The 14,432-nt window shown below is 39.4% G+C and overlaps 1 protein-coding gene and 1 long non-coding RNA gene across 4 annotated transcripts; one reads left to right on the forward strand and one right to left on the reverse strand.

The window, feature by feature from the left end:
* Positions 1–914: 914 nt before the first annotated feature.
* Positions 915–5,238, reverse strand: LOC116935668. The gene is made up of 3 exons (XR_004401364.2): positions 4,891–5,238; positions 2,353–3,918; positions 915–2,276 (listed from the first exon to the last, which is right to left on the reverse strand). It is a non-coding gene; the product is annotated as an uncharacterized LOC116935668 (long non-coding RNA).
* LOC116935666 (myelin regulatory factor) lies at positions 3,755–14,432 on the forward strand. Of its 3 annotated transcripts, none has more exons than XM_032942942.2 (21): positions 3,755–3,886; positions 6,428–6,524; positions 6,865–7,149; positions 7,281–7,378; positions 8,195–8,698; positions 8,777–8,960; positions 9,030–9,123; positions 9,248–9,426; positions 9,512–9,713; positions 9,942–10,142; positions 10,229–10,453; positions 10,531–10,687; positions 10,755–10,890; positions 10,958–11,032; positions 11,099–11,417; positions 11,485–11,599; positions 11,673–11,830; positions 11,913–12,078; positions 12,213–12,399; positions 12,701–12,923; positions 13,139–14,432. In XM_032942942.2, exons 1-21 carry the CDS (start codon positions 3,811–3,813, stop codon positions 13,220–13,222), a joined length of 3,765 nt encoding a protein of 1,254 aa, XP_032798833.2. In that variant the 5' UTR covers positions 3,755–3,810; the 3' UTR covers positions 13,223–14,432. The 3 variants fall into 3 exon arrangements, with proteins under 3 accessions (XP_032798833.2, XP_045029018.1, XP_032798834.2); XM_045173083.1 differs by having other exon boundaries at positions 8,198–8,698; XM_032942943.2 differs by lacking the exon at positions 3,755–3,886 and adding an exon at positions 6,139–6,175.

Below are 14,432 nucleotides of genomic sequence, written 5' to 3' on the forward strand. Positions count from 1 at the left end.
CTTTTTCATCGAATTTTTACCCACCCTTCCCATTCAAATAAAAGTCTGGAAAAAAATAAGGGACGTTCCCACTATTTAAGAGAACGTACACACAAAAAATTTTACCATTTGGGTGAAAATTGTAGCACTGAGAGAACCGCAAAAACGGCGTTTTTGCATAAGGTTCTCTCAAGCTTCCAAAGAGTTCTGGTAGGTACTTCATTAGTATTTCTGGTAGATAATTCATTTGTCTACAATATAACACTAAAAAACCAATTTTAGGTTGTAAGGTTAAGTCGCAATTTAATTTTGGGAGGAGGTGGGGATTTTGGTGTCGCTTTCGACAATAGAGCAAGGGCAAAGCGCGTACCCCCTACTGTTTTACGAACGCACCTTACTATTTTAAGAGGGAAATTGCGGCTGGCGGCCATGTTTGTATCTCGATACAAACATGGCTTCTAGCCGCAAAAGCTATCTTAAAACCATATGGTGCGCTCGTAAAACAAGGGGGGTACGCGCTTCGCTCTTGCTCTATTTGTCGGTAAAGTTGGACAAGAAAGGGGCGTAGAGGGGAGGCCTATAACTTTTTACAAACTGATAACAAACTATATGGATAATAATTTACTTAACATTGCAAAAAATTATGGAAAATAAGCGATAAATATGAATTATTAGTTTTCGATTTATGCCGTTCTACCCCCTCCATCTTGTCCTTATCTTAAATTTAATTTCTTCTCCGTGTATGAAAATTTCTTTTTTTTTTTAAGTTACATTTACCAAATTTTGTTTTTGCTATTATGGCCCTAATTTTCATCTCTGTAATTTTTTTTTTTAGTTTTTGTCCATCTTATTCTCCCGTAAACACCCCGTCCAACCTGGAACATGCGCTTCCCAAGTTAACCCCGGGTAGGACAAGAAAGACCGAAAAATTCAAATCTCTATAACTTTTTTACTTTTCGTTAAAAAACAATGAAAAAATTAGAGGAGTTGGGGAAAAAAACAAAGAATGATTTTTAAAAAATAAAATGTAATTGCTGTAGGGGGCAGGGAGATACAAGTGAAAAACTGGAAGTGTCCAACATGGGTCCGGTCTCCCCTACGCGAAATATGTCTGTTGAGACTTCTTCTTTAAGCCTTCTTTGTTGTTAAATCAGTATGTCTGTCATTCATACCTTCTAGATTAGCTCAAAGCTGCCAGTTTATTTTCATGAAGTTTGGTTAGTAATTTTTAAATAGATTGTAGGTGTAGTTAGGGCTCGGCCCCGGTTCTCGAAAACCCTGGATACTCACCGATCGTCGCCAAAAATAGTCCGGGTAGCCTATTTGCCAAGATGGTTAGGCTGGGCTGGTTTTGATAGGTTAACCGGTTGATAGGTTACCCACCACCATCTTGAAAAATGGCGGCTTGGATGTCGCCAAGTTTTTTAAAAAAAGGAGGGATAGCAAAAAAGTTGGTTTCCTGATGGGTGAATGCCATCCTGGGGTGTAAATTGAAAGCACATGACTAATTCCGGGGGAAAACCCAGGTAATCGGGGAAAAAACAGGGTAGTCGGGTAAAAATTCGTGGCTAACTGGATTTTGATACTGGGTAATGGAACCGGTGGTAGGTAGTGGGCATAAAGTCTCAAGAACCGTTACCCACCGGATCCAATTTTTTGCGACCTACCCATTGGACGCGGGGCCGAAACCTAGGTGTAGTTGATCGTAGGCTGATTATCGTTAGTCGAATCGGGTGTCCTGTGTCGTGTATTTTGCCGGCAGAGCATACGGTTTCTGCGATTTCATAGCGACCAGGGCCGAACCCTATCGGGAACTTCGCGAACAGAGTGAGGGCCCCTTGTATGTTTCTTCATTTCGCTGCTAGATGGTGATATGCATGTAGAAATTGGCGGAAATTGTAATAAATGTTAAAGCGTACTACAGTTGAAAGGAGGGTCACATTAGGATTCATTGTACAGATAAATTAAAGTAAAGATTCGGTAAGGAATGGCGAGAGTCAAAAGTAATCATGCCACAAATACATTTTTTTCCAGTTGCTAGATTTTGGAGGACTAGCGGTTTTTCTTTTTAACGCGTTTTCTAACAATTCTTTGGAGCGGTCATGAATTCTGCCCCAGATGAAAGCATTTTTGGGCTCGATGAGGTAACTAACTAGATTGGTGACTGTTAATTTAGGAACTATAGGGTAATATTCAAGCACTTTTTTCCTTCATCATTCGCATGGGCAATTGCGACTGAGCAGTTTCACGTTGTGACGTGAACGTGGTGGCAAATTGGGTCAGCAGACTTGCATATTCTGAAAATGCCATTCAACCCATAATTTCAAAATCATAATTATAAACAAGAAAGACTTTTTTCTGCCATAATTTCACCTATTAAAATCACCGGATCAAGGTATTTATAAACCCCAGGTAAACAAAGTTCAAAAGATGGATGGAAGCTGTCGTCACGTAGGTTGCCGGATAGGAAGAAGGTTGAAACGTCCCCACGCAACGTACTGAGTCACACAACATTGAAAAAATCAGATCACTCTTGAAGAATAATAAGCGGCTAGCGGTTGACTATAATTTTTTTGGTATTAAGCAGAGGGAAAAGGCTGCCTCGAAGCATGTCGATGTCGTACTGGAATTTATGACACTGGCTCGTCTGTAAATTCCGACATCTAGCGATGACAGGTAAAAACTTACCTTATTTTCATTATTGTGGGTTTTACCCGATTCCTAAAAGAAATTGCCTGAAGCGTAAGAAAGTCTCAGAAGGTAAAACAAGCCCTGGAGGAGGTTTTGTAGCCTCAGTTAGCTATCAGTTCTTTTCTTTAGTGATTGGGTGGTGACGCTTCAGACAAGACCCATTGCATCTAGTACTTTTTCTGTGTTACTCGCGTGTACACACCTGAAAAAAGATGGCATCGTACAATAACATCTCTTTCGTTTTTCGTTAGCCTCTGTCTTCGTATTTATTCAGGAAGTTTTGTTGTGTAAAGTGAAACATGGATGCTTTAGGACCTTGCGAAGACACTGATATACAAGCCATTCTCGGTAAGTGCGCCGCAATCGTCGTCAAATTCTCTAGAAAACGTGCAGCATTTTTGCTTGACGAATAGTATAGTTTGCGTTTTATTTAGCATAGAAAGTAACGGTGAAACTAGTATGGTGCAATTTTTGTTTGACTTTGTAAAATGTTATTGGACTTCAGGTCGAAATTATTACTTGAAGCAGACGATCTATCAATCAAAGATTTCTGGTATCTTCAGTAACACATAAATTGTACTTCACGAAATGAGCCATCATTTGTGTTTCGCCAAAAATCAGACTTAGCGGTGTTACAGAGAAAATGCTTCTAAATAAGCGTATCCTTTTTGGAAACTGAAGCTTAAATTCGTCTATATACAATCATTCATGTTAACGTAATCAACATTTTTGCTACAAGCTTGTGTAGTGGCATACTCATGCCCCCAGGCTTCGCTTGCCCCCTGGAGAAAAAAAAAGTTTATTATTTTGACCATGGAAATCTAAAGAAACGCAATTATTTCAGCATTTACACAAGCTTTCGTCAAAACCTCGTGGCTGAGTGTATGTAATGGTATTTTCATAGCGAAAATTCTTGTGCTGTCAATATGCGTGTTCAAATTACCTAGTGGTGAGAATGTGAAATGTATACCGGCAAACAAAATGGTGCTTCGGGCTCACAAAGTCACAGCCCTTCCTTTAGTGCATGGGAGAGAATATGTGATTGCCAGAGCAACACGATTTCCGAACCAATAGTAGAGTTGTCTGTGTCGGTGTAGCAACGCTGTGAAAATCATTCAGCACGTTTTTGTATTCGTCCTAATGTCACAATGTGTTGTGGAATACGAGTTGAGCTGGTTGGCTAGCTGTACTGACATGAAGTACATCTTCGCAACAGGTAAAGGCAAGATTCTTCCTTTCACCCTTTCCCTAGGAAAGAAAAAGAGGTTGACTATAGAACACTTAAGAAATGGCGAAATACATATTTAATGTACAATGCCGTCTTTATGTTTTTAATGGAACTTATTTTAGCCTGAAATGTAGAGTTATGGTATCTGTTACATTTTGCTGAAATTCCTCTTTAGATGTTTTTTTTATAGGAAAAGTAACATTGGGAAACGTAATTGGCATGAAAATAGATCCGTGCCCGCCTTTAACGAAACTGGGCGTGTTAGCCAAAACAAAAAGAAAAAGAAAAAAAAATAAAATAAAATAAATAAATAAATAAAAGTGACTATGAGAAGTTAAATTTTGTCAAAGATTTATGAGTGTGAGATTTTTTTTCTTTTATTATTACTAGAGGAGCGTTCCAAACTAGAATATTACTTATGGAAATTTTTATTACATGCTCCTGGTAAACTTGGTTAAACAGTGCTCCTAGTTTGAAGCACAGCAAATTAAATTGTAAAAGTTGGTTGGATTGTCCAGTAGTATTACAAGAGGACATCAGTTCATCTAGTCATTTATATCGCAGTATGGTTTGTTTTGACAGCATTTTCCTTGCAATCAATCTTACTGTGCTAAAAAGTGCTAAAAATTTCATCACGATTGTGAATTATTCCGGATCGATAAAAAGCCGCCAATGCTTAATTATTAAAATTTTTTGCATGAGCATAAAAAAAGGAATAATAGAATTTATAAGAAACATCACCCACTAGTCTAAAACCCGGAACTAGAAATTGCATGCATAGAAACGAAGAGCACAATTTTTCGTAGAATGAAAACTAGTTCTAGTTAGACCATTGTTTAAAAAAAACAAGGAAAATTCAGTAATTTGGCAACGTTGGATAATTGTATTGTTTGGCTTTACCTATAGTGCATCTAAGCTTTTTGACCCCCCACATGTTCCAAAAATAATACTTGTACCTTACATATAATTTATTTTTGCCATCTAAACATTACCTTGAGTTGATTGACCGGCCTTGCACAGTTAAGTGGTTTTCCTTATAGACCTCCTCGGCATTAATGTTTTGCCCACAGTACAAGTGCTTCAAAGCGTCATGCTGCTATTAAACCAATGGATTTCGTACGCTTTGAAACAATGTTGCTTCGTTTCGCCGAAATCGAGAAAACAAGTGGCAGAGATAGAAATTCACAATACTTAGTTTTGTGCTCTACTGTTCACCAACTGCAAAAAATATCGAGCTTTTATAGAGCGTTAATTTTCTGCACGTCGGCTTGGATCTGGTTAGGAGTTATCGTTTTGACCTTGTTAATCGAATGGCTATATCAAGTACTTTGTATTCATTTTGGACCTGTGATAGGACATAAAAGAGACCTAGAAGAAAGAGAAGGTCATGACTGCTACTTGCCCAGCAGATAGATGTTTTCAACACGCTAACTTCAGTTCAGTTGTTTGGATTGGTCAGTTTGCGTAGCCCATCGTGAATGCGTGCTTGGAAGCCAATGCGCATGTGAAACAAGTCCCCCTCTGTTGGGCTCTCGATGAGCTGCATAACGGACTAAATTGTACAGTCGGATTTGATTGGCAAAAGTGGATGGTTTTAACTCCAACTACTGCGATTTCATTTTGTTAGTGGCGGGTGTTTTTCTGTTTCATTGACCTCCTTTGATGAAATTGATCAATGCTTTATAGCTTTGCCTCGCTAGCCTCCTGAACTGATCAAGTATGCGGGATTCGTTGTTATCGCCGTGAACAAAGCAACAACAAAAAACTGGTTTGGAAAGATTTCGAGTGATTTTTAGTCCGGTCGTGCAGTCGCTGCGGTCTGAATCTTCGCTGTCTAGTTGACAGTCTTTTTTTTTTTTTTTTTTTTTGTTTTTATTTGACTTGAACGGCTGAATAGAACTTGAATAATTCTTGGGTTCTTCTTCCCTTTGGTCTTTCTCTTTCCATTCGATTTGCCCATTGAAGCGTCATTGGCTTCTTTCATAGGGAAGAAGAAATTCGGCAGTTTTTTGTGACGATTTTTTTTTCTTTTTGCGCTGCTATTAAAAGTGTGATGTTGATGTAGGCCAGTTACTTGGCTAATAACGTAGCTAAAATTCTCAAAATTGGTTTTGCCCTGCTTTTTTTTTCCTTTTTTAAGTGTAGAGTGGTTGAATCTAAATCTTGTTGCTACATCATTCTGTTGTAACCCTTGGTCGTGAAGAGAAGTGTCGCATTTACCGTAAATCAAATCTTTGCACAGAGAAAACTACAACATGGACAGTAAAAAAAGCCAAGGTATTTTAGTTGGAATCGTGTTCATGCTAAATCTTGTGTGTGTGTTTTTTTTTTCGAGTTTTCCTCATATTAGTGGTTTCGCGAATATCGTCATAGGTTTTATGCAATTTAATAAGAAGCATGATAAAAATAACAGTTGCAGTCCGTTCTGTTTCGGAACTAGTTATCATACCAGTCTATCCGTATCAACTGATATACTACCAATTTTTCAAAATATAATGTTTAAATTTATTTTATTTTTTTTCCAATTAGGTCGTGACGAAGATTTTGTTGGTATGGAGAATGATACCTTACCAGACTTTGCTCAGTTGGAACACTTCATCAACAGCGAGAACGACGAACACAGCGAGTAAGCGCCAAAATTAATCACATTCTTCTCAAAATTTGTGTTGCGTATATTGAAAATGCAACCAATGCCAAAGTCTCGTGGCGACAAATGGGCTGTTTGATGGCAATTATTTCATTCGAGATTGTATGAAGGAAAGAATTCCTGTTTCAACTATTTCCTTGTCTCATTTGTTGATCTTTGTTTTTTTATTCTCCCGCCAGCGTAATCGGTAGTGCCAGAACAGTACGAAGCATATAGTGACCTTTTTGAAATAAAATCATGTAAAATCCCCAGTCCCTAGTTTTTCCTATTTTTTATATAATTCAACCATGTTTATTTTCTATGTAATTTATTTCTGTAGCTATTTTGCTGACACGCTTGCAAACCAAGAAGCGTCCCGACACAATGAACCAATTGTTTCTTCGGCAATGGTCTCTTCCTGTGATGTCGTTGTTGATTCATCAGATCTGATAGGGGCACACCGGCCACTTTCCAATGCATCAAGACATAGCACGTTGACCAATTTTAGTAACCACAACCACCAACACCGGTCTCGTATTAGTGAAACTCTAAGGACTAGGGTACAAGAAAGACAGTACGGTGCCGGGGTCGGGACGTCCATCTCCTGCGGTGCTTACCAAATATCGTAAGTTTCACAGTTGCAACAATTTTTTATTTCCGACATTGAATTTTTCGTTTGTGTTGTTAACGACAAATTCATTCAAATTCTGAAGTCCTTTTTTTTTTTGCAATGCATATATATATTTTGATTACTAGGCACGGACTACCTGATAGTCCACCAGACTCGGCGTCTGAACCACCATATTCACCCCCGGAAACGAATCGCTCCTGCTCTAGTATCGGAAACTCGCCTTGTAAGCCATTTACCATACAAATTCATTTTCATTCGTTGCTAAAATAGGGAAGTTGCCAGAAATCAAAACAACAAAAACGAGAATCGTTCAGTAAATCTGCAAAATGTAAAATGTCTTAAATCTAAAACAGGAGGATATTCAATGGCGTTTAATGTGAATTTTTTTTTACTTTTACCGGTAGAAATTAGAAATGTAACTTGGAATGTTATTATTATTAATTTTTATGTCAAAACGCAGCTGGCGGTTTCTTACATCGTGTTTCAAGGCTTTTGTTTAACGTGGTTCATGTCAACTTTCTTTCTTCTACCTTTATGTCCACCCTCCCCCCTGCTTTTTCTTTTTTTTTTCCTTTTTTCTTTCTGCGCACAAAATGGCCGCCTTATTGAAATGGGAAAAAGGGGGAAAGCAGTGTATTGACCAAACAGATGCACCATGCCGACGTGAAGCACGATGGGAGCCGATTAATGTTGACGCGAGGCCCAACCGTCCGTACTTATTCCGTCCTTTCCAGTGAAAGAAAATTGCATAACAACTTTTCTCGAGGAATAGACCATGCATAGGAACCATTGTTTTCATATATTCCGAATTGTGAGAGCTCAGAAAAGTCTCGTCAAATACTCAGTTTTATAACCTAAAAAAATTCACTGTCCGGCTGAATACATGCAGCTAGACAATTCGACTAGTTATCGATTCATTCGGATGGGCATATTTAACGTCGTTAAGATTCGTCCCCGTTTATCGTGTTACGCAATCGGAAAAAGTGAAACGCGCAATTACAGGATGAACTACTTAACGGCTGTAAATTTGTTTGTTTAGTAGATGACCATGGTGCCAGTCAGCGCTATGCCTTTCCTGCCGACACATATGGTTCGATTTTTGGCACTAGCCTTGATCTCAAGAGCGACTTGATTAATTCCCAGCAGCAACACCAATCACCAGTCGGCTACGTGGGACCGGCTTCTAATCTACAGCCTCACGGTCTTCATAACTTGTTGTCTGCTGGTGCACAGGGAAGTCCTGGAACTAGCTCTGTCGTACCATCACTTTCGGTCGGCTTGAGCATGAGATCTTGCGTGAATTCCAGCGCTGCGCCTTCGATTTACACCATTGAAGATCATACAGGAAATAGCCCGCTCATCAACCTGGCACCTTTGAGTAGTCTGTCGGACAAGAATTGTAGCGCTGGCGAAAATGACGTCATTCCGCCCAGTAGGACTGTCCAGCAGAAAAAGCGAAAGCTCTCGATGACTGAATGTTTCCCCATCGGAGAAAAGGCATTGGGTGCGACAAGTACTTCGCCGAGAGTCAAACAAGAACCACGTAAGACGCAAACCGGTTCATTTTGCCTAATTATTGGCTGGTGAATAAAAATGCGTTATCATTGGTTTGTGTTTTTAGAGCCTTCTCCTGGATCACTGGCCACAAGTCCACGTCAAATATCGGTTGTAGGTTCTGATGAGGATTACAGCTACGAGTTTAGTGCCGACAGTAGCATGTTCAACGACAGCTACCAATGCATCCGTTTCCAGGCTTTCCAGCAAAACACTTGGCATTTGCTTTTCGATGGCAACTTTAAAGAGCTGTAATGTGCACATTGAAGGAATTGATTATATAAATATTGGTTTTTACTTTTATTTTCCTGATTGGATAGGCCATTGCCGAATTATCGTGTTGATGCTGACAAAGGTTTCAACTTTTCCAATACTGACGATGCTTTTGTTTGTCAAAAGAAAAATCATTTCCAGGTGAGGAGTGTGTGAGCTATTAACATTTGTATGGGGGGGACAAGCGAGGAATGCAAGGCACATAGTACGACCTTGAGTTATCATGGCCAAGCTAATGTTTTGATTTTGTTATGTTATTACGCAGATAACGTGCCACGTGCAGCAGAGTGGAGAGCCATATTACGTGAAAACTACAGAAGGACTCAAGAAGGTCGACAACTTTTACTTGCATTTTTTTGGAGTCAAAGCGGAAGCGCCAAATCAAATGATTCGAGTTGAGCAATCACAAAGCGACCGCAGCAAAAAACCTTTCCACCCTGTCCTGTAAGTTTTTTTTGTTTGTTTGTTTGTTTTTTAATTCATTTCATACGAAATACCGCCAAACGCTAATTAATTTCTCATTTTGAAGCTTGGAATTACAACAAGATCAAGTATCCAAAATCACGGTGGGTAGACTGCACTTTAACGAAACGACGGCCAACAATATGCGGAAGAAAGGCAAACCCAATCCGGACCAGCGCTTTTTTAATCTTGTCGTCAGCCTTCAGGCACACTGTGGTGACGCTACGTTTACTGTCATAGCTCATTCGTCTGAGCGCATCATTGTACGGGTACGTGTGCATTTACATGGCCTTTTACGTATGTATTTGCATGAATTTCAGTTTCATATCTCCTGAAACGGAGAAATTTGCATTCATTAATATGCATCTATTTCTAACCGGAAAACTTTTTATCGAACGTTCTCGAAACGTTTAAGTCAGATATTACGTATTTTGTTGCCTTAGCCTAAAAACATTAGATAACATTCGTTTGTTAATGGAACCCCAAATGTTCTATAGGCTTCAAATCCAGGCATGTTTGAAAATGAGGTGGAACAAAATTGGCAACGAGGAACGTTTTCTGATTCCATTTTTCACGCTGGACGAGTTGGAATTAATACAGATCGACCTGATGAGGCCTTGGTGGTTCACGGTAATCTTAAAATTACCGGCCACTTGGTTCAACCGTCTGATCGGAGAGCAAAGGAAGGCATCGAAGAGGTAATGTGCCTTCGAATCCATTTACTTCATCATGAGACCTAACTTTATCCCTATCGGATACGGACTATTTTTCTTTGCGCATTTAGGCGGATACCAAGGAACAGCTGCGTAATGTTCAAGCCTTACGTGTCGTTCACTATAAGTACACTGAAGAATTCTCCAAGACTGCTGGACTAAAAGAAGACGAACGTGGAGACACAGGTGTCATTGCCCAAGAAGTCGAGTCCATCCTTCCCGATGCAGTTAGACCTGCCGGCAATATCGTTCTGCCTGACGGTAGACAAATAGAAAATTTCTTGGTTGTTAACAAGGTATTTTGAAATTAAAGAAATTGTTATAATTGTTTGTTCTTACTATAAATAGTTAACCAATTAAAATTTTGTTTTAGGAACGCATTTTTATGGAGAACGTTGGCGCTGTCAAAGAGCTATGCAAAGTAACGGATAACCTGGAAACCCGCATAGACGAATTGGAACGGATGAATCACAAACTGGCCAAACTGAAACGCCTCGATAGCATTCGCTCTTCGGCTAGTGGATCAACAGGTATTATTTTTTCCCGGTGTCATCTTCATCATTTTTCAATTATTTTTTTTTCTTCATTTCTACATAGTGAGCAACGTTATGTCCAGTGTGAGTCGCCATCGTAAACCTTGTGGCAAATTTTCACCTTCTGAGAGAAACCCGATTTGTGCAAATCGAGTAATCCAAGCTACGGTCATCATTTTGGTTATGATCATGGCCCTATGGTAATTAACTTAATCTCACAGCTATTGAATATTTCCCGTAAAAAAAAAAAACCATTTTCCATCTTAGCTTAATTGCCATGGCTACACTGTACATCCTCGAGTGGCAGAAGCGAAATACGGACATCTTGTTAGCTGAAACCAGGTAATGCTCACCTGTTAGTTAACCAATAGAAAGAAGGGTAGTGAATGACTTAAATTTGGAAAACAGTGGACAGAGAACGACTTCAGAATTCCACACCGTGCTCAACTATACAGATCCATCGTTGGACTACGTTTACTTACCTGATGGTGATCCAATTTCTCATGCGGAAAATAAGACTTTCAAACCTCCAGACGTGACTACTACATTGTCAACTAGTAATTCTACAACTATCAGCGTCATTAGCTCTTCGCGTAGCATTCTTTTGCCCGCGAAGCAAGATGGAGTCGCTAGCAATTTGACATCGCGCTTCTATACGTCTTTGACTAGTAGCAAACCTGAAGTCGTTGGTAGACCCGACGCATGCGTAGCCACCGTCTCCTGCCAGGTGGGATTAAAATTTGTCTTTTCCCTGTTTTGATTTCAAAAGCATTACGTCATTTCTTATTGATTAGATCTACTGCTGCGCAAGTACTGCATCAGGGATTGCAACTACACAAGTTTGGACGAGCATAACTACTCCGCGAAATGACATGCAAAATGAAAGCACTGCTACAGAGCGCCCTCTTGGTATTTGTCACGTCCACATTAACTCTGTATGAATTAATATCTAGCCAATTCTTTACATGTTTTTATTTTTTAGTCACGTCCGCCACCAATGATGTATCTAGCCATTCGCCACCTGACGACGAGCTGGCCAATAACGTCGAACATTTTGAAAGCCAGGAAAGGAAAACTCACAACTTTGGAGGCCCTAGCGATCTTTCGGGTGGCTTCAATTTAAGAGAAATCAATAGACAGGTAAATAGTTTGCCATGAGCTAATAAGTATTTCAACATTACAATTGCGTTTTAATAATCCGACCATTCCACGATTGGAACAGTTCAATCTACAGAAGCAGCGAGACAAGAAAACTGGTCGTATTCCCCGCCAGAAGCGCCATTTGTTAACTCAAACACGAGAATTCGGTTTCCGGGGTTCTACGGACGGTGATTTCACACCAGCACGTTCTCACGTTCCCAGCGTCAAGCCCCCGTCTCAGGCGACAAGTAAGCAAATCAGCTCTTACGACAGCGTTACATAATTTAGAAGAACTACTTGGTATCCTGCTGTAGCAAACATTTTCATGATTTCCCACACGGGCTGCTGAAAGCACTGCTAACTTTGTATTATTTTCGTTCAGCCTGGGATGGACGAGTCAGCTACATACGCTTGGTGGGCTCCAACTTTAATACAACACTGGGACCAAGCTACTGCATGCCCAACAGTGACGAGTATATCCGATGCCTCAATGGTGACGCAGTCAACTACACGTACGGTATACCGCTCAGCAAGCACATGCCCGATCGCAGTTTGACCCTACAATTTCAGTAAGTATCGACTCAACGTCGACCTGGTATAGTTAATTTTTTTTTTTTTTTTACCTTCAGTGCCGCTTACATTAGCGTGCCAAACAATTAGGTGTATAACATGACAGTATGATTAAATGGGTTTAGTTCTTTCATTTTTGTAGTAGCGGCAATCCAATCGATTGGTAAGAGTTGAGTCACTTTAGGAAACCTAAAAGAAAAAGAGGAATTTATTTATTTACAGGAACATAAAGGTCTTTCGTCTGTTACCAAAATATTGTGTAGTAATTTTTATTTTATTTTTTTTACTTTTTTTTATCAGTTTCACCAACAGCTTCAGTCTCCAGCCGGATCAATGCACGTCTCCTGTGCGTTTGGGTGCCTGTCCCGATGGCCAGTGGGACCCGATGGGAGCTAATAGCATTCAGCGGGGCCCCACTCTTAACCATGTCGACTCGGTAGCCCGCACGTTCTTCATTGATGTTGGTCGTTCCTCAATTGTGGCTTACCGCTTCCGTTTCCCTGTTCTTAGAGGGGACACAGTGGTAAGGGCAATGTTCAGTTATCAGTAATAGTAGCACTGTACTATACCTGAAATTGTTTCAGTGTAACCGTTTTAAATGTGCGGACCTACAAAAGTCGTATTCCGTATTCCATTCTTATTATTTCTTCTTCTTTTGTGTGTGTGTATCATATTTCTCGTGTATTTCATTAATAATTCTTTAGTTTTAATTTATTAATATCTGTTTTTTATTTATAGGATTTGTGCAGCAAACCGAATACTTCAGCGGGAGGAGAATACGTTGAATATAACTTGGTATTCTACCGAGTCTGCGGAGATTGAGTGTCTAACGTGAACGTGGTTTAGCTCTTTGAAAATAAGCCTAACAGTTAACTACTACCTAGTGTCAAAGTTTATGAAAAGTGAATTAAAATGCGTCGATAATAGACTGACAGTAAATGGGATGCAATCAACAATTGTCTCACAAATGAGACCCCTTTCCGCGTGACATTTCTTCGTCTAAAGGAAATTCCTGATTTTAATTTGAGACATCATATCTCAACTATTCAATTTCAGAAAGAAACCATTCATGCAACTTCAATTTTTCATTACATCTTTTGCCATTGTCGCTTTTTTTTTTACCCCCTCGCAATCTCACTGTCCCCTTTTTTTTTCTTTATTACACACATATTTACATATTTCAATACTCATGCTCCCGCCGTATGAGAAATTCGTGAATTTTAGAAGCGGTTAGCAACTGGATTTTACCCTATTTTGTATCCTGCTTTTTTTTATTATTATTATTTTGTCAAGTACCGTACCAGGTGTGCCAATCGCTTCTGTTAACTTTTTAACCTTTATTGCAAAAATGCATATATCCTTTAACAAGCATAATATCCCGTAAATTTTCGCTTGTTCATGGATGCCTCTGGACCCAATTTATTAACTGTTTTAATGCCTGATGTATCGATGTTATGTGTCTCTCTTCTCTGTTTCTGAAAATCGTTAATAGTATGTTGTCAGGAAGCATTGATTTTTAGTTGTCAAATGTGCGTTCTTCTCCCTCATATCTCTTCATAGACTGTAGAATTCTTCTCCTAGATTCACCGTATTCAGCCAGACTACATAACATGTACACTGTACACGATTCGCATACTTTGATGACAAAATCCGCATAACACAATCGGCTGGTCAAAGAAAACCAGATGTCGCTAGTACTGGGCTTTTCATAGCTGTAGTCTATGTAAGACGTAGATGACCTTAATTTTTGTTTCTTAACAAACGGATTTTGTTTCTTAGATCGCTATCGTGTGTAGTAGACGTAAACCCAAAATATATAATACATATGATACAGTACATATATGCTTTTGTATTAAGAGCCTTAAAAGCTACCTACCCTGACATGGTTTCTAAGCTCTGTCGTTTCCTGTTTTTCTTTCTTTAACTTGGCCTTTCCAGTTTATCCGTCCATTATGTATGTGTAGTTTTCACGGTGTAGCGTTTTGTCTATCTGTGTAGCATGCACAACAAATATACCAGGTGATTTCAAATA

This window comes from Daphnia magna, linkage group LG4 (genome assembly GCF_020631705.1).
Source record: "Daphnia magna isolate NIES linkage group LG4, ASM2063170v1.1, whole genome shotgun sequence".
Classification (NCBI taxonomy): Eukaryota; Metazoa; Arthropoda; class Branchiopoda; order Diplostraca; family Daphniidae; genus Daphnia; species Daphnia magna.

What these genes read in the sequence shown, in the direction of transcription:
- LOC116935666 (XM_032942942.2), top strand. Translation starts at nt 3,811, where the DNA reads ATGTCACAATGTGTTGTGGAATACGAGTTGAGCTGGTTGGCTAGCTGT. An exon ending in GAGAGTCAAACAAGAACCAC is followed by an intron (nt 8,699 to 8,776) that starts GTAAGACGCAAA and finishes TTGTGTTTTTAG; the next exon opens with AGCCTTCTCCTGGATCACTG. An exon ending in AGTTTGACCCTACAATTTCA is followed by an intron (nt 12,400 to 12,700) that starts GTAAGTATCGAC and finishes TTTTTTTATCAG; the next exon opens with TTTCACCAACAGCTTCAGTC.